General features: G+C 47.8%; 1 protein-coding gene across 1 annotated transcript in view; it reads right to left on the bottom strand.

Moving 5' to 3' along the window:
• CIB1 (calcium and integrin binding 1) overlaps nucleotides 1-19,018 on the bottom strand; it is a 57,885-nt gene that overhangs the window by 22,674 nt on the left and 16,193 nt on the right. Inside the window, exons 4-5 of the mRNA XM_063925834.1 lie at nucleotides 7,521-7,674; nucleotides 230-348 (exon numbers count right to left, since the gene is read on the bottom strand). Coding sequence (XP_063781904.1) covers nucleotides 230-348; nucleotides 7,521-7,674 — 273 coding nt within the window. The remainder of the gene's footprint in view (nucleotides 1-229; nucleotides 349-7,520; nucleotides 7,675-19,018) is intronic.

Consider the following 19,018-nt stretch of genomic DNA (forward strand, 5'->3'; position numbering starts at 1 on the left):
TGGAAGCAGTCTGGGACACCACTACATTCCTCCCAATTACAAACATATAAAATATAGTTTCATTGACTATTCATCTCCATGATGCCAAGGAAAATGCCTCATCCAATATGTATCACATTAAACTGATGCTGCTGAAGAGAAGCTTCAAAATTAAGTATGAAAAACGTAAGTGACGCAACAAATATTTGCACAACACTGATGAGTGACATCATAACAGCCCTGAACTCACGTTTGCAATAAGCTGCTTCATCTCGTTGTTACTTAGCTTAGTGTCTTCGTCTACACCTGTCAAATGATTCACCAGTGTCTCCAAGTCTGTTTCATTCAGGGCACCGTCCCCATCAAAATCTGTAAAGGAGGTTTACGAGTCACTATAGCGCTTTATCTTAGCTACTAGGTAAAAGTTACTATTGCATGTTACGTAGTTGGGTGTCTTGGTGTACTCTGATAATGAAAGTATTGAACAAATAAACAACTGGAGAAAAATAAGATTTTAAACCTACCGGTAAATCTTTTTCTCCTAGTCCGTAGAGGATGCTGGGGACTCTGTAAGGACCATGGGGAATAGACAGGCTCTGCAGGAGACATGGGCACTAAAAAGAACTTTAGATATGGGTGTGCACTGGCTCCTCCCTCTATTCCCCTCCTCCAGACCTCAGTTAGAGAAACTTTGCCCAGAGGAGACGGACAGTACGAGGAAAGGATTTTTGTAATCTAAGGGCAAGATTCATACCAGCCCACACCATCCACACCGTATAACATGGAATATACGAACCAGTTAACAGCATGAAACAAAACCGTATCAGTCTGAGACTGATCAAACTGTAACATAACCCTTAAGGAAGCAAAAACTGTATACAAGTCTTGCAGATGTAGTCCGCACTGGGACGGGCGCCCAGCAGCCTCTACGGACTAGGAGAAAAAGATTTACCGGTAGGTTTAAAATCTTATTTTCTCTTACGTCCTAGAGGATGCTGGGGACTCCGTAAGGACCATGGGGATTATACCGAAGCTCCAAAACAGGCGGGAGAGTGCGGATGACTCTGCAGCACCGACTGAGCAAACATGAGGTCCTCACCAGCCAGGGTATCAAACTTGTATAACTTTGCAAAGGTGTTTGAACCCGACCAAGTAGCAGCTCGGCACAGCTGTAAAGCCGAGACACCTCGGGCAGCCGCCCAAGAAGAGCCCACATTCCTAGTGGAATGGGCCTTTACAGAATTTGGTAACGGCAATCCAGCCGTAGAATTTAATTCCACCGTTGTAAGTGGTTCAAACCAGTGAGACTTGAGGAACCGCAACAACACGTTAAGGTCCCAGGGTGCCACTGGAGGTACAAAAGGAGGCTGGATATGCAGCACTCCCTTCACAAAAGTCTGGACTTCTGGGAGAGAAGCCAATTCCTTCTGAAAGAAAATGGATAGGGCCGAAATCTGAACCTTAATGGAGCCTAATTTTAGGCCCAAATTCACTCCCGTCTGTAGAAAGTGAAGAAAACGGCCCAGATGGAATTCTTCCGGAGGAGCATTCCTGGACTCACACCAAGATACATACTTTCGCCATATACGGTGATAATATTTTGCAGTCCCGTCCTTCCTAGCTTTTATCAGAGTAGGAATGACCTCATCCGGAATGCCCTTTTCCGCTAGGATCTGGCGTTCAACCGTCATGCTGTCAAACGCAGCCGCGGTAAGTCTTGGAACAGACAGGGCCCCTGTTGTAACAGGTCCTCTCTGAGAGGAAGAGGCCACAGATCTTCTGTGAGCATTTCCTGCAGATCCGGATACCAGGCCCTTCGCGGCCAATCTGGAACAATGAGAATGGTCTGTACTCCTCTTCGTCTTATGATTCTTAATATCTTTGAGATGAGCGGAAGAGGAGGGAACACATAGACCGACTGAAACACCCATGGTGTCACCAGGGCGTCCAACGCCACTGCCTGAGGGTCCCTTGACCTGGCGCAATACTTCGGTAGTTTCTTGTTGAGGTGTGACGCCATCATGTCTATCTGAGGCAGTACCCACTGACTTGCAACCTCTGCGAAGACTTCCTGATGAAGTCCCCACTCCCCTGGATGTAGATCGTGTCTGTTGAGGAAATCTGCTTCCCAGTTGTCCACTCCCGGAATGAAGACTGCTGTCAGAGCGCTTACATGATTTTCCGCCCAGCGAAGAATCCTGGTGGCTTCTGCCATTGCCAGTCTGCTCTTTGTTCCGCCTTGGCGGTTTACATGCGCCACTGCGGTGATGTTGTCTGACTGAATCAGAACCGGTAGGTCGCAAAGCAAATTCTCCGCTTGACGAAGGCCGTTGTATATTGCCCTCAACTCCAGTACGTTGATGTAAAAGACAAGCCTCCTGGCTTGACCAGAGACCTTGGAAGTTTTTTCCGTGTGTGACTGCTCCCCAACCCCGGAGGCTCGCGTCCGTGGTTACCAGAACCCAGTCCTGAATGCCGAACCTGCGACCCTCCAGAAGGTGAGCACTCTGCAGCCACCACAGGAGAGATACCCAGGGGGACAGGGTGATCATCCGATGAATCTGTAGATGTGACCCGGACCACTTGACCAGAAGGTCCCATTGAAAAGGTCTCGCATGGAACCTGCCGAATGGAATGGCCTCGTAAGATGCCACCATCTTTCCCAGAACTCGTGTGCAGTGATGCACTGACACCCTTTTTGGCTTCAATAGGTCCCTGACTAAATTCATGAGTTCCTGGGCCTTTTCCATCGGAAGATAAACCCTCTTCTGGTCTGTATCCAGAATCATGCCTAAGAAAGGCAAACAAGTCGTTGGAACAAACTGTGACTTCGGGATATTGAGAATCCAGCCGTGCTGTTGCAACACCCTCAGGGAGAGTGATACGCTATTCAGCAACTGTTCTCTCGATCTCGCTTTTATTAGGAGATCGTCCAAGTACGGGATAATTGTGACACCCTGCTTGCGCAGGAGCACCATCATTTCCGCCATTACCTTGGTGAAAATCCTCGGGGCTGTGGAAAGCCCAAACGGCAACGTCTGAAATTGGTAATGACAATCCTGTACAGCAAATCTCAGGAACGCCTGATGAGGCGGATATATGGGGACATGAAGGTACGCACCCTTTATGTCCAGGGACACCATATAATCCCCCTCTTCCAGGCTGGCAATGACCGCTCTGAGCGATTCCATCTTGAACTTGAACCTTTTTAAGTATAGGTTTAAGGATTTTAAATTCAAAATGGGTCTGACCGAACCGTCCGGTTTCGGGACTACAAACAGGGTTGAGTAATACCCCATCCCCTGCTGAAGCAGGGGGACTTTGACCACCACTTGTTGAAGACACAATTTTTGAATTGCATTTAAAACTATCTCCCTCTTTGGAGGAGAAGCCGGTAGGGCAGATTTGAAAAACCGGCGAGGCGGCACCTCTTCGAATTCCAGCTTGTAACCCTGGGAAACAATTTCTATTGCCCAGGGATCCACCTGTGAATGAACCCAGACGTGGCTGAAAAGTCGAAGACGTGCCCCCACTGGGGCGGACTCCCTCAGCGGAGCCCCAGCGTCATGCGGTGGATTTTGTAGAGGCCGGGGAGGACTTCTGCTCCTGGGAACTAGCTGTGGTTGGCAGCTTTTTCCCCTTGCCCTTACCTCTACCAAGAAAGGAAGATCCCCGCACTCTTGGTTTTATGCGACCGAAAGGACTGCATCTGATAATGTGGCGTTTTCTTAGGCTGTGAGGAAACATAAGGCAAAAAAGTTGATTTACCTGCCGTAGCTGTGGAAACTAGGTCCGTGAGACCTTCCCCAAACAATTCCTCACCCTTGTAAGGTAAAACCTCCATATGCCTCTTCGAGTCGGCATCACCAGTCCATTGTCTGGTCCATAGGGCTCGTCTAGCAGAAATCGCCATAGCGTTGGCTCTGGAACCCAGTAAGCCAACGTCTCTCTGAGCATCTCTCATATATAAGACAGCATCTTTAATATGACCCAGGGTCAATAAAATGGTTTCCTTATCCAGCGTATCTAAATCAGCAGATAAGGTATCTATCCACGCTGCTACAGTGCTACAAACCCAAGCCGATGCTATCGCCGGTCTGAGTAAGGTAACAGTATGTGTGTAAATAGACTTCAAGGTAGTCTCCTGACTGCGATCAGCAGGATCCTTGAGGGTTGCCGTATCTTGAGATGACACGCTTATCCAAAAAGGTAGCGCTGCCAACGCTTTGACCACCCTTGGCGAGTATTCCCACCGTATCCTGTCCTTAGTCGGGAAAGGATATGCCATAAGAATCCTTTTGGGAATCTGCAGTTTTTTGTCTGGAGATTCCCATTTCTTTTCCTTATACATGCGCACCCTCGAGTCAGGGACAGAGGGTTCATCCGTGATATGTAACACCTCCTTTATTGCAATAATCATATAATGAATACTTTTAGCCAACTGTGGCTGCAACTTTGCATCATCGTAGTCGACACTGGAGTCAGAATCCGTGTCGGTATCAGCGTCTACTATTTGGGATAGTGGGCGCTTTTGAGACCCCGAAGGCCCCTGCGACATAGTGAAAGGCAGGGATTGACTCCCTGTACATTCCCTGGACTCAGCTTTGTCCAACCTTTTGTGCAATAAATTTACTTTTGCATTTAAAACATTCCACATATCCAACCAGTCAGGTGTCGGCGTTGCCGACGGAGACACCACACTCATTTGCTCCACCTCCTCCCTAGAAGAGCCTTCCGCTTCAGACATGCCGACACACACGTACAGACACCCCACACACTCAGGGAATTCTCTAACTGGAGACAGTTCCCCCACAAGGCCCTTTGGGGGGGGGGGGGAAGAGAGAGAGAGAGAGAGAGAGAGAGAGAGAGAGAGAGAGAGAGAGAGAGAGAGAGAGAGAGAGAGAGAGAGAGGAGAGAGAGAGAGAGAGAATGCCAGCACACACCCAGCGCCAATGACCCTGGACAAAAATATACCCAGATAGCGCTTTTATTTCATATAAATATATCACTGCGCCAAATTATGTGCCCCCCCCCCCCTTCTTTAAAACCCTCTGTCACCGTGTTCAGCAGGGGAGAGTCCGGGGAGCCAGCTTCTTAGCGGTGTGCTGTGGAGAAAATGGCGCTGGTGAGTGCTGAGGATCAAGCTCCGCCCCTTCAGCGGCGGGCTTCGGTCCCGCTTGATTTCGTTTAAAAACTGGCGGGGGATCTCAAATATACAGTGCAGAGCCTATATATGTACTGTTTTTGCCAGACCAGAGGTTCTAAATTGCTGCCCAGGGCGCCCCCCCTGCTACCTGCACCCTTACAGTGCCTGCCGTGTGTGTGTTATGTGGGAGCAATGGCGCGCAGCGTTACCACATTGAAGATCTGAAGTCTTCTGCCGCCTCTGATGTCTTCTATTTTCTCATACTCACCCGGCTTCTATCTTCCGGCTCTGTGAGGAGGACGGCGGCGCGGCTCCGGGACAAACTGCTAGGAGAGACCTGCGTTCCGACTCCCTCTGGAGCTAATGGTGTCCAGTAGCCTAAGAAGCAGAGCCTAGCATTGAAGTAGGTCTGCTTCTCTCCCCTCAGTCCCTCGATACAGGGAGCCTGTTGCCAGCAGGCTCCCTGAAAATAAAAAACCTAACAAAATACTCTTTCAGGGAAACTCAGGAGAGCTCCCTGTAATGCACCCAGTCTCCTCTGGGCACAGTATCAAACTGAGGTCTGGAGGAGGGGCATAGAGGGAGGAGCCAGTGCACACCCATATCTAAAGTTTTTTAGTGCCCATGTCTCCTGCGGAGCCCGTCTATTCCCCATGGTCCTTACGGAGTCCCCAGCATCCTCTAGGACGTAAGAGAAATAATAAATAGAATTTTATGTGACAACATTTAATCTAACATTTTTGAGTTCTCAAACGTAGCCACCTTTTGTAGGTACAACCGCCCAACTCACCAGCATTAGGCCTACCATACACCAACACTTTCTCTAGGAATCTACGCTATTTGGGTATGTACCACCTCCAATCTGAAATTGCGCTGACTTCCTTTAAACAACTCTGTCAGTGCGCACCACTGGATTTATCAATCTGCAATTTGGTTGCTAATCCCAGGACACCATGAGAATTCAAAGGGGACACATTGAACCTTGCTGCATTGTGCAGCTGATAACTATAGTACCAATCTTTGCAGTACTCATCTGGTAATCATTTTTCAGTTTACTAAATATATGCGACTTACATACCCCTAAAGTCATCTCTCTTTGTATTGTGCACTTTACATTATTTTTCAGTTTTTGCTAAACTAAAATGTTTTCTTTTAACGTCTAGCAGTTTACCACTTTCATTTACACCATTTCAGGTTACATTCACCAGACATTTATTGCTTAAATCTCCCCCCAGTAAAAAGTTAAAATAGAGAGGTGATGTAAAACGTTTGACTGGTAGTGATTAAACACAGCTTAGCACAATAAATAATAATACATTTAAAAAATGTTAATAGTATGCAAGTAAGGGAGACTAGAAGCAACAGCATTCCTCTGTCATAGCTTTGGATCATTTCTATCAAATCTTGTACATGAAACTTAATGTGCAAACCAGATTCAAATAGGAATTTTTATAGTTTATTTCTTCCTAAAAATTAGTTACATTTAATGATAAACGATGCCCCAACTTTTGTAGATGAGCTGCAGGGGTCTGTTTATGCCGAGCAAGCTGGTAGATGACATGACTAACTGCTGTCTCTAAAGGTGGGTACACACTATTAGATATATCTGCAGATCAATTGATCTGCAGATATATCTATGTACGGATCGGGCAGTGTGCTGTGCATACACACAGCCCGATCCGTCGGGGGACTGACGCCATGAACTGGGCGGGCGGGCGTGCGCCCGCCCAGTTCACCTGTCAATCACCGCCGGCCGCCGCAGCATGTGTACGGGCGGTCGGACGACCGCCCCGTACACACACAGCGACGGGCCAATATATCGTTAGATATATTGGCTGTCGGCTGTGCTGCGCGGCCGACGCGATACGTCTGTGAACGACGGAGTTCACAGACGTATCGCCCGTACACACTGGCCGACGGTCCCGCGATGTGTCGGCCGTTCAAGAGAACGGCCGATACATCGACCAGTGTGTACGGGCCTTTAGGTAAATCACAGCATGTAGCCACTTACAGTATATAGGTTACACACCCTGCAGCGCTTCTCTCAGCTCCGGTCCTCACCAACAGGTGACGTTTTTAAAACTTCCTAAACACACACAAGCGCTGAATGGATCCCCCTCATTTTTCCACTACCAGCCTACATTTCATCTATATATAGATGTTATATACACACACACACACACACACACACACACACACACACACACACACACACGTGCTCCTGATAGAAACAGCTCCTCTTTTGCTCCTCTGCAGTTTAGTAAATCTGGTGGTTTGAATACTTGCAAATAGATGGGGGGTGGGGGAAAGAGGACTTTTTTGTCTAAAGTGTGCAGCAGGATGAAGTGATCAGCTGGGCTGAAGAATGAGAACATGTACTTAATTAGGAACTTACCAAAAATCCGGAAGGCATAGTGAGATTTAATTTCAAGAGTAGCAGATTCGCTAAAAGCACTCAGCATGTCAAGGAAGTCTTCAAAGGACATGCTGTCATCATCATGCTCTGACGTAGAGAAGACATGGCAGATCCGATGCTTAAAGGGATTTGCCTATGAGAAAGCGTGCACAACTTAAAATGGTATTTCTGGCAATTCAACTGCACTACTTTAAACCAAGAGTCAAGAATGTACTTCTTAAAAAAAAAAAAAAGGGAACTATGCTCATCAAAACATGTAAAGTGTTCAAACACTCAAACAGAGTGCAAGTAACTGAAAACCACTACTTTATGGGCATGAGAGCGTTGAATAGCGCTGGGAATTCTCTCCCGGGGCTATTCAATACAGTGCAGTGGTAAATCGGAGAATGCCCGTTCCCCTGGATTAAACAGGATGTTTTGTCGGGTGATCCGGCATTCCCCGACTTAACACTTAGCATACCAAGTTTGGGGGGGGGGGGGGGGGGGGGGTTACTGAGAACCCCAGAATGTTATTTTTTGTGATCCTGCCGTCTCTATAACAACTATTTTACTCCTGATTTTTCTATGTGTCCAGCATCAGATTAAGATAAATACTGTGTAATTAAACTTATAAAATGTTCTCTTTCAAAAAACGTAAAAAAAAAAAAAAACCACACAATAGGGGTCCCACCGGGACCCCGCTTGGTATACTACGTTACAAATGCAGAACGTTTTATATGTATGAAACACCGGAAAACCACCACCACTGCGACATGTGCTAAGGACTATAGCGATGGCAACACAGGAATAGTGATGTATTGTTACTGTAGTAAATGATATAACCTTTTTACAAGAATATACAGTATCCAATCGGATGTAAAAATGTACACACTAATGAAGAAGAATATATGGCTTTTATTGGCTAACTACTCAGGAAATTTTAGGCAGAGAAGACCGTTTAATGGGGCTAATTCAGACCTGATTGCTGCTGTGTGTTTTTGCACATCTGGCGATCAGGTCTGAACTGCGCATGCGCCGCAGTGCGCTGGCGCATGCCAAAGATCTCAGCCCAACGATCGCCTTTGCCCGATTGACAGGCAGAGGCGTTCGCTGGGGGTGCGGTCCGAGCAACACAGGCTTGCCCGGACCGTACAGGGGGCGGCTGAGTGACGCGACACGCAGCCGCTGCAATCCGGAGAGCGATGGGTAGCTCCCTGCCAGTGCACAGGAGGTGCGCTGGTAGGGAGCTACTCTTCAGGTACAAAAGCATCACCGCCGTGCAATGCGTTTGTACCTGTGCGGGGGGATGGGGGGGCAGAGCCAAACATGCGGGACGGACTAGCCCTGTGCTGGGCGTCCCTCCGCATGCCAGTGAAAGTGATCGTAGATGTGCTAAATTTAGCACATCAACGATCAAGTCTGAATTACCCCCAATGTCAGTCCGATTTTGTGATTTAGTGTCGACTCATGAAGTAATCATGAGTAATTGTTGAAGATTATGGAAGGGATATAACATCAAACTTCAGTTTTACACCGTTCCTAAAGTACAGAGGGGTTAATGATTCCAATAACTAGAGCGAGAGGGCACATCTGCCTTGTTTGTAACATAAAGAGGGTGTTGGACTGAGGACTTTTGCAAAATAGTTACACTGTACAGCTACAATTGCTGTAGACAGAATCAGAGGTTCAATCTTCAAGAGGACCTCTGTGTCTACTACTCCCAGATTTGTATAGAGTGCACTGGGAGTGAGCCAGGCTCAGCAGTATCATTTAATACATCGGTCAATTAGCTGCAGAGATGTTATAGTACATGTTTATGCAGTCACCAGGCCCCCACTTTCCTGAAGGAACTGTATAGCCTGGAACATACTTTGGAGAGAAGCGCTTGTTCCCTTTTTTGGGGGATCCAGAAAGTACTGTCTTGTAATGTTAGCAGTCTTTATTTTATGAATGCCTTGTGAGCACATCAAAGGGTGGGGTGGCTAGTTACAGAGTAACAGAGGAAGAGTTCTGTATTTTAATATCCAATATACACTCATGTGCTAGAAAAACTGAGACACCTGTCTAGTAACGTGTAGGGTTCTCATTTCAACCTGATTACAGCAGCAATACTATAGGACATGGACTCTATAAAATCACTTGAAGTACTGTGTAGTGTACACCATGCCCCCTGAAAAATGGTCCACAAATCCCTGATATTTCTTTATTATAGCTGTAGACTTACCTTCAACCTACTCTGGCCATAGCCAATATATACAGTGCATCCGGAAAATATTCACAGCGCTTCACTTTTTCCATATTTTGTTGTTATGTTACAGCCTTATTCCAAAATTGAATACATTTTTCCCTCAAAATTCTACACACAATACTCCATAATGACAACGTGAAAAAAAAGTTTGAGATTTTTGCTAATTTATTAAAAATAAAAATCACATTTACATAAGTATTCACAGCCTTTGCCACTGATCATTCTTGAGATGTTCCTACAGCTTAATTGGAGTCCATCTGTGGTAAATTCCATTGATTGGACATGATTTAGAAAAGGTACACACCTGTCTATATAAAGGTCCCACACTTGATAGTGCATGTCTGAGCACAAACCAAGCATGAAGTCAAAGGAATTGTCTGTAGACCTTCGAGACAGGACTGTCTCGAGGCACAAATCTGGCGAAGGGTAGAGAAAAATATATGATGCTTTGAAGGTCCCAATGAGCACAGTGGCCTCCATCATCCGTAAATGGAAGAAGTTCGGAACCACCAGGACTCTTCCTAGAGCTGGCCGGCCGTCTAAACTAAGCGATCGGGAAGAAGGGCCCTAGTTAGGGAGGTGGCCAAGAACCAAATGGTCACTCTGTCAGAGCTACAGCACTCCTCTGTGGAGAGAGGAGAACCTTCCAGAAGGACAACCATCTCTGCAGCAATCCACCTGTATGATAGAGTGGCCAGACAGAAGCCACTCCTTAGTAAAAAGCACATGGCAGCCCGCCTGGAGTTTGCCAAAATGCACCTGAAGGACTCTCAGACCATGAGAAACAATATTCTCTGCTCTGAGACAAAGATTGAACTCTTTGGCATGAATGCCAGGCGTCATGTTTGGAGGAAACCAGCCACCACTCATCACCAGGCCAATACCATCCCCACAGTGAAGCATGGTGGTGACAGCATCATGCTGTGGGGATGTTTTTCAGCGGCAGGAACTGGGAGACTAGTCAGGATAGAGGGAAAGATGAATGCAGCAATGTACAGAGACACCCTGGATGAAAACCTGCACCAGAGCACTCTTGAGCTCAGACTGGGGCGACTGTTCATCTTTCAGCAGGACAACGACCCTAAGCACACAGCCAAGATATCAAAGGAGTGGCTTCAGGACAACTGTGAATGTCCTTGAGTGGCACAGCCAGAGCCCAGACTTGAATCAGATTGAACATCTCTGGAGAGAGATGAAAATGGCTGTGCACCGACGCTTCCCATCCAACCTGATGGAGATTGAGAGGTGCTGCAAAGAGGAATGGGCGAAACTGCCCAAAGATAAGTGTGCCAAGCTTGTGGCATCATATTCAAAAAGACTTGAGGCTGTAATTACTGCCAAAGGTGCATACACACAGTATTGAGCAAAGGCTGTGTATACTTATGTACACATTGTCATTATGGGGTATTGGGTGTAGACTTTTGAGGGAAACAATGAACTAATTCCATTTTTGGAATAAGGCTGTAACATAAATTGCTGTGTTTATTGTAATCCAATCTGCAATATATTTTATAGCAGTTTTTGCTGCATCAGCAGTCATAATACCCAAAGGTTTGATGGCCGTTGTAGGCAGTAGGTAGTGGATGATGCTATAAGAGAAGGAAAAGCACATGAGGAAGGAGGGCCCTGCTCAGGAGAACTTACAATATAATCTTTACATAGGATGAAAGCTTTTTACTTTTATGCAGAGTTGGGATAGAGATAATATGGGATAAATACTGACGACTACGTCCTGACCCACCTAAATCCCGACAGTCAGCATGCTGACTAACACGGACTATTCCCACTTGTGGGTGTCCACAACAACCATAGTGGGAATAGAACAGGTGTCAGTAGATAAAATATTTCAAAAATGTATTAAAACATAGATTTCATATAATCAAAAATCTCTTTATATGGCACACCATGTTCTAGCACATCAACAAGAATAATACAAAAAAAAAAAAAAAAAATCTATAAAAAAGATATTGGATATAAAGGAGCTCTGTGCCACAAGTCTCTATTAGATGTTAATTAGGACATTAGAGTTCAGATTCTAGCTTACGGTGGGTAATATTGCCAGATATTTGCAGGGACTTATGTCCAAAAATAACCAGTCCTGTGGCTCTGTTATGGGTCTCCTGTTAGTGGTGGTCCAATGGGCAATGGATTCCAACACACAGTGTAGGGTCCCCTGGAGCGTGCCTCCACCGGCGATATGTTCCTGGATTGGTTATAAAAGTCCCAAAATAGTTTGGCAGAGTCCTCACCTAGGTATCTGTAGTACTGGGTATGTCCTGAGTCTAGAGCTGGGTGGTGCTGACATGTTTATTATAGGTTTTAATACATTTCTGAAATATTTTTATCTATTGACACCTGTCTGCAGTATTAACTTTTATGTGCTCTCTTTTCATATCGTCCAGGGAATGATTCCCATTCTCCATTGTGGGGTAATAATAAGAATTTACTCACCGGTAATTCTATTTCTCGTAGTCCGTAGTGGATGTTGGGAACTCCGAAAAGACCATGGGGAATAGACAGGCTCCGCAGGAGACTGGGCACTCTAAAGAAAAGATTAGGTACTATCTGGTGTGCACTGGCTCCTCCCTCTATGCCCCTCCTCCAGACCTCAGTTAGGGAAACTGTGCCCGGAAGAGCTGACATTACAAGGAAAGGATTTTGGAATCCAGGGTAAGACTCATACCAGCCACACCGTACAACTTGTGATAACCTTACCCAGTTAACAGTATGAACAACAACTGAGCCTCACTCAACGGATGGCTCATAACAATAACCCTTATTTAAGCAATAACTATATACACGTATTGCAGAAAGTCCGCACTTGGGACGGGCGCCCAGCATCCACTACGGACTACGAGAAATAAAATTACCGGTGAGTAAATTCTTATTTTCTCTGACGTCCTAGTGGATGCTGGGAACTCCGTAAGGACCATGGGGATTATACCAAAGCTCCCAAACGGGCGGGAGAGTGCGGATGACTCTGCAGCACCGAATGAGCAAACACAAGGTCCTCCTCAGCCAGGGTATCAAACTTGTAGAACTTTGCAAAGGTGTTTGAACCCGACCAAGTAGCCGCTTGGCAAAGCTGTAAAGCCGCGACCCCTCGGGCAGCCGCCCAAGAAGAGCCCACCTTCCTTGTGGAATGGGCTTTTACGGATTTTGGATGCGGCAATCCAGCCGCAGAATGAGCCAGCTGAATCGTGCTACAGATCCAGCGAGCAATAGTTTGCTTTGAAGCAGGAGCACCCAGCTTGTTGGGTGCATGCAGGATAAACAGCGAGTCAGTCTTCCTGACTCCAGCCGTTCTGGAAACATATATTTTCAAAGCCCTGACTACGTCCAGCAACTTGGAGTCCTCCAAGTCCCGAGTAGCCGCAGGCACCACAATAGGTTGGTTCAAATGAAACGATGATACCACCTTTGGGAGAAATTGGGGACGAGTCCTCAATTCTGCCCTGTCCATATGGAAGATCAGATATGGGCTTTTACATGACAAAGACGCCAATTCCAACACACGCCTAGCCGATGCTAAGGCCAACAGCATGACCACTTTCCACGTGAGATACTTTAGTTCCACGGTCTTAAGTGGCTCAAACCAGTGGGATTTCAGGAAATCCAACACAACGTTAAGATCCCAGGGTGCCACTGGTGGCACAAAAGGGGGCTGAATATGCAGCACTCCCTTAACAAACGTCTGAACCTCAGGCAGTGAAGCCAGTTCTTTTTGAAAGAAAATGGATAGGGCCGAAATCTGGACCTTTATGGACCCCAATTTTAGGCCCATAGTCACCCCTGACTGTAGGAAGCGCAGGAATCGACCCAGCTGGAATTCCTCTGTAGGGGCCGTCCTGGCCTCACACCAAGCAACATATTTTCGCCATATACGGTGATAATGCTTTGCTGTCACGTCCTTCCTAGCCTTTATCAGCGTAGGAATAACTTCATCCGGAATGCCTTTTTCCGCTAGGATCCGGCGTTCAACCGCCATGCCGTCAAACGCAGCCGCGGTAAGTCTTGGAACAGACAGGGCCCTTGTTGCAGCAGGTCCTGTCTGAGAGGCAGAGGCCATGGGTCCTCTGTGCGCATTTCTTGCAGTTCCGGGTACCAAGTCCTTCTTGGCCAATCCGGAACAATGAGTATTGTTCTTATTCCTCTCTTTCTTACTATTCTCAGTACCTTGGGTATGAGAGGAAGAGGAGGAAACACATATACCGACTGGTACACCCACGGTGTCACTAGGGCGTCCACAGCTATCGCCTGAGGGTCCCTTGACCTGGCGCAATATCTTTTTAGCTTTTTGTTGAGGCGGGACGCCCTCATGTCCACCTGTGGCAGTTCCCATCGCTTTGCAATCTGTGAAGACTTCTTGATGAAGTCCCCACTCTCCCGGGTGGAGGTCGTGTCTGCTGAGGAAGTCTGCTTCCCAGTTGTCCACTCCCGGAATGAACACTGCTGACAGTGCTTGCACGTGATTCTCCGCCCACCGAAGAATCTTTGCGGCTTCCGCCATTGCCATCCTGCTTCTTGTGCCGCCCTGGCGGTTTACATGGGCTACCGCCGTGATGTTGTCTGACTGAATCAGCACTGGCCGGTTTCGAAGCAGGGGCTCTGCTTGACTCAGGGCGTTGTAAATGGCCCTTAGTTCCAATATATTTATGTGTAGAGAAGTCTCCAGACTTGACCACAGCCCTTGGAAGTTTCTTCCCTGAGTGACTGCCCCCCATCCTCGGAGGCTTGCATCCGTGGTCACCAGGACCCAGTCCTGTATGCCGAACCTGCGGCCCTCGAGAAGGTGAGCACTCTGCAGCCACCACAGAAGAGACACCCTGGCCCTCGGGGACAGGGTGATCAGCCGATGCATCTGGAGATGCGATCCGGACCACTTGTCCAACAGATCCCACTGAAAGATCCTTGCATGGAACCTGCTGAAGGGAATGGCTTCGTATGAAGCCACCATCTTTCCCAGGACTCGCGTGCAGTGATGCACCAATACCTGTTTTGGTTTCAGGAGGTCCCTGACCAGAGATGCTAATTCCTGGGCCTTCTCCACCGGGAGAAACACCTTCTTCTGTTCTTTGTCCAGAATCATGCCCAGGAAAAGCAGACGCGTCGTAGGAATCAGCTGCGACTTTGGAATATTCAGAATCCAGCTGTGCTGTTGCAACACTTCCTGAGAGAGTGCTACGCTGATCAACAACTGCTCTCTGGACCTCGCCTTTATGAGGAGATCGTCCAAGTACGGGATAACTATAACTCCCTTCTTCCGAAGGAGTATCATCATTTCGGCCATTACCTTGGTAAATATCCTCGGTGCCGTGGACAGGCCAAACGGCAACGTCTGGAACTGGTAATGACAGTCCTGTAACACAAACCTGAGGTACTCCTGGTGAAGTGGGTAAATGGGGACATGCAAGTAAGCATCCTTGATGTCCAGCGACACCATAAAATCCCCCTCTTCCAGGCTTGCAATAACCGCTCTGAGCGATTCCATTTTGAACTTGAATTTCTTCAAGTGTTCAAGGATTTTAAATTCAGAATGGGTCTCACTGAACCGTCCGGTTTCGGTACCACAAACATTGTGGAATAGTAACCCCTTCCCTGTTGAAGGAGGGGGACCCTGATAATCACTTGCTGGAGGTACAGCTTGTGAATTGCCGCCAGTACTACCTCCCTTTCCATGGGGGAAGCTGGCAAGGCTGATTTGAGGTAACGGCGGGGGGGGAGTCGCTTCGAATTCCAGCTTGTATCCCTGAGATACAATTTGTACAGCCCAGAGATCCACCTGTGAGCGAACCCACTGGTTGCTGAAGTTTCGGAGACGCGCCCCCACCGCACCTGGCTCCGCCTGTGGAGCCCCAACGTCATGCGGTGGACTTAGTGGAAGCAGGGGAGGACTTTTGTTCCTGGGAACTGGCTGCATGGTGCAGCTTCTTACCTCTACCCCTGCCTCTGGCAAGAAAGGATGCGCCCCTGACCCCCTTGCCTTTCTGAGAACGAAAGGACTGCATTTGATAATACGGTGCTTTCTTAGGCTGTGAGGAAACCTGAGGCAAGAAAGTCGACTTTCCAGCTGTCGCTGTGGACACGAGGTCCGATAGACCGTCCCCAAACAATTCCTCACCCTTATAAGGCAAAACCTCCATGTGTTTTTTATAATCAGCATCTCCTGTCCATTGCCGAGTCCATAAGACCCTCCTGGCAGAAATGGACATACCATTAATTCTAGAGCCCAGCAGGCAAATGTCCCTCTGAGCATCCCGCATATATAAGACGACGTCTTTTATATGGCCCAGGGTTAGCAAAACAGTATCCCTGTCGAGGGAATCTATGTCGTCTGACAGAGTAACTGTCCATGCTGCTACAGCACTACACATCCAGGCTGAAGCAATAGCAGGTCTCAGTAGAGTACCAGAGTGTGTATACACTGACATCAGGATAGCTTCCTGCTTTCTATCCGCAGGCTCCTTTAGGGCGGCCGTATCCTGAGACGGCAGGGCCACCTTTTTAGATAAGCGTGTCAGCGCCTTGTCCACCCTAGGGGATGTTTCCCAACGTAACCTGTCCGTTGGCGGGAAAGGGTACGCCATCAGTAACCTCTTAGAAATCACTAGTTTCTTATCAGGGGAACTCTTCATTTAATTCATCAGATGGGGGAAAAGTCACTGGCTGCTTTTTCTCCCCAAACATATAAACCCTCTTGGTATTAACAGGGTTAATCTCAGAAAATAAGAATTTACTCACCGGTAATTCTATTTCTCGTAGTCCGTAGTGGATGCTGGGCACTCCGTAAGGACCATGGGGAATAGCGGCTCCGCAGGAGTCTGGGCACTCTTAAAAGAAAGATTTTAGGTCACCTGGTGTGCACTGGCTCCTCCCACTATGACCCTCCTCCAAGCCTCAGTTAGGATACTGTGCCCGGAAGAGCTGACACAATAAGGAAGGATTTTGAATCCCGGGTAAGACTCATACCAGCCACACCAATCACACCGTATAACTCGTGATACCATATCCAGTTAACAGTATGAAACATAACTGAACCTCTCAAAAGATGGCTCATAACAATAACCCTTTAGTGAACAATAACTATGTACAAGTATTGCAGACAATCCGCACTTGGGACGGGCGCCCAGCATCCACTACGGACTACGAGAAATAGAATTACCGGTGAGTAAATTCTTATTTTCTCTGACGTCCTAGTGGATGCTGGGAACTCAGTAAGGACCATGGGGATTATACCAAAGCTCCCAAACGGGCGGGAGAGTGCGGATGACTCTGCAGCACCGAATGAGAGAACTCAAGGTCCTCCTCAGCCAGGGTATCAAATTTGTAGAATTTTGCAAACGTGTTTGCCCCTGACCAAGTAGCAGCTCGGCAAAGTTGTAAAGCCGAGACCCCTCGGGCAGCCGCCCAAGATGAGCCCACCTTCCTTGTAGAATGGGCTTTAACTGATTTAGGATGCGGCAGTCCAGCCGCAGAATGCGCCAGCTGAATTGTGCTACAAATCCAGCGAGCAATAGTCTGCTTAGAAGCAGGAGCACCCAGTTTGTTGGGTGCATACAGGATAAATAGCGAGTCAGTTTTCCTGACTCCAGCCGTCCTGGAAACATAAATTTTCAAGGCCCTGACTACGTCCAGTAACTTGGAATCCTCCAAGTCGCTAGTAGCCGCAGGCACTACAATAGGTTGGTTCAAGTGAAAAGCAGATACCACCTTAGGGAGAAACTGGGGACGAGTCCTCAATTCTGCCCTATCCATATGGAAAATCAGATAAGGGCTTTTAAATGACAAAGCCGCCAATTCTGATACACTCCTGGCCGAAGCCAAGGCCAATAACATGACCACTTTCCACGTGAGATATTTTAGATCCACGGTCTTTAGTGGCTCAAACCAATGTGACTTTAGGAAATTCAACACCACGTTGAGATCCCAGGGTGCCACTGGAGGCACAAAAGGGGGCTGAATATGCAGCACTCCTTTTACAAATGTCTGAACTTCAGGTAGTGAAGCTAGTTCTTTTTGGAAGAAAATCGACAGAGCCGATATCTGTACCTTAATGGAGCCTAATTTTAGGCCCATAGTCACTCCTGCCTGTACGAAGTGCAGAAATCGACCCAGCTGAAATTCCTCTGTTGGGGCCTTATTGGCCTCACACCAAGCAACATATTTCCGCCATATGCGGTGATAATGTTTTACCGTTACATCTTTCCTGGCTTTAATCAGCGTAGGAATGACATCCTCCGGAATGCCCTTTTCCTTTAGGATCCGGCGTTCAACCGCCATGCCGTCAAACGCAGCCGCGGTAAGTCTTGGAACAGACAGGGCCCCTGCTGCAGCAGGTCCTGTCTGAGCGGCAGAGGCCATGGGTCCTCTGAGATCATCTCTTGAAGTTCCGGGTACCAAGCTCTTCTTGGATCCGGAACCACGAGTATTGTCCTTACTCGTTTTCTTATTATTCTCAGTACCTTTGGTATGAGAGGCAGAGGAGGGAACACATAAACTGACTGGTACACCCACGGTGTCACTAGAGCGTCCACCGCTATCGCCTGAGGGTCCCTTGACCTGGCGCAATATCTCTCCAGTTTTTTGTTTAGGCGGGACGCCATCATGTCCACCTGTGGCCGTTCCCAACGATTTACAATCAGTGTGAAGACTTCTGGATGAAGTCCCCACTCTACCGGGTGGAGGTCGTGCCTGCTGAGGAAGTCTGCTTCCCAGTTGTCCACTCCCGGAATGAACACTGCTGACAGTGCTAGCACGTGATTTTCCGCCCATCGGAGAATCCTTGTGGCTTCTGCCATTGCCGTCCTGCTTCTTGTGCCGCCCTGTCGGTTTACATGGGCGACCGCCGTGATGTTGTCTGACTGGATCAGTACCGGCTGGTGTAGAAGCAGGGGTTTTGCCTGACTTAGGGCATTGTAAATGGCCCTTAGTTCTAGAATATTTATGTGTAGGGAAGTCTCCTGACTCGACCATAGTCCTTGGAAGTTTCTTCCCTGTGGGACTGCCCCCCAGCCTCGAAGGCTGGCATCCGTGGTCACCAGGACCCAGTCCTGTATGCCGAATCTGCGGCCCTCTAGGAGATGAGCACTCTGCAGCCACCACAGCAGAGACACCCTGGTTCTTGGAGACAGGGTTATTAGCCGATGCATCTGAAGATGCGATCCGGACCATTGGTCCAACAGGTCCCACTGAAAGATTCTGGCATGGAACCTGCCGAAAGGAATTGCTTCGTAAGAAGCCACCATCTTTC

Source organism: Pseudophryne corroboree, chromosome 6 (assembly GCF_028390025.1).
Source record: "Pseudophryne corroboree isolate aPseCor3 chromosome 6, aPseCor3.hap2, whole genome shotgun sequence".
NCBI classification, from domain to species: Eukaryota; Metazoa; Chordata; class Amphibia; order Anura; family Myobatrachidae; genus Pseudophryne; species Pseudophryne corroboree.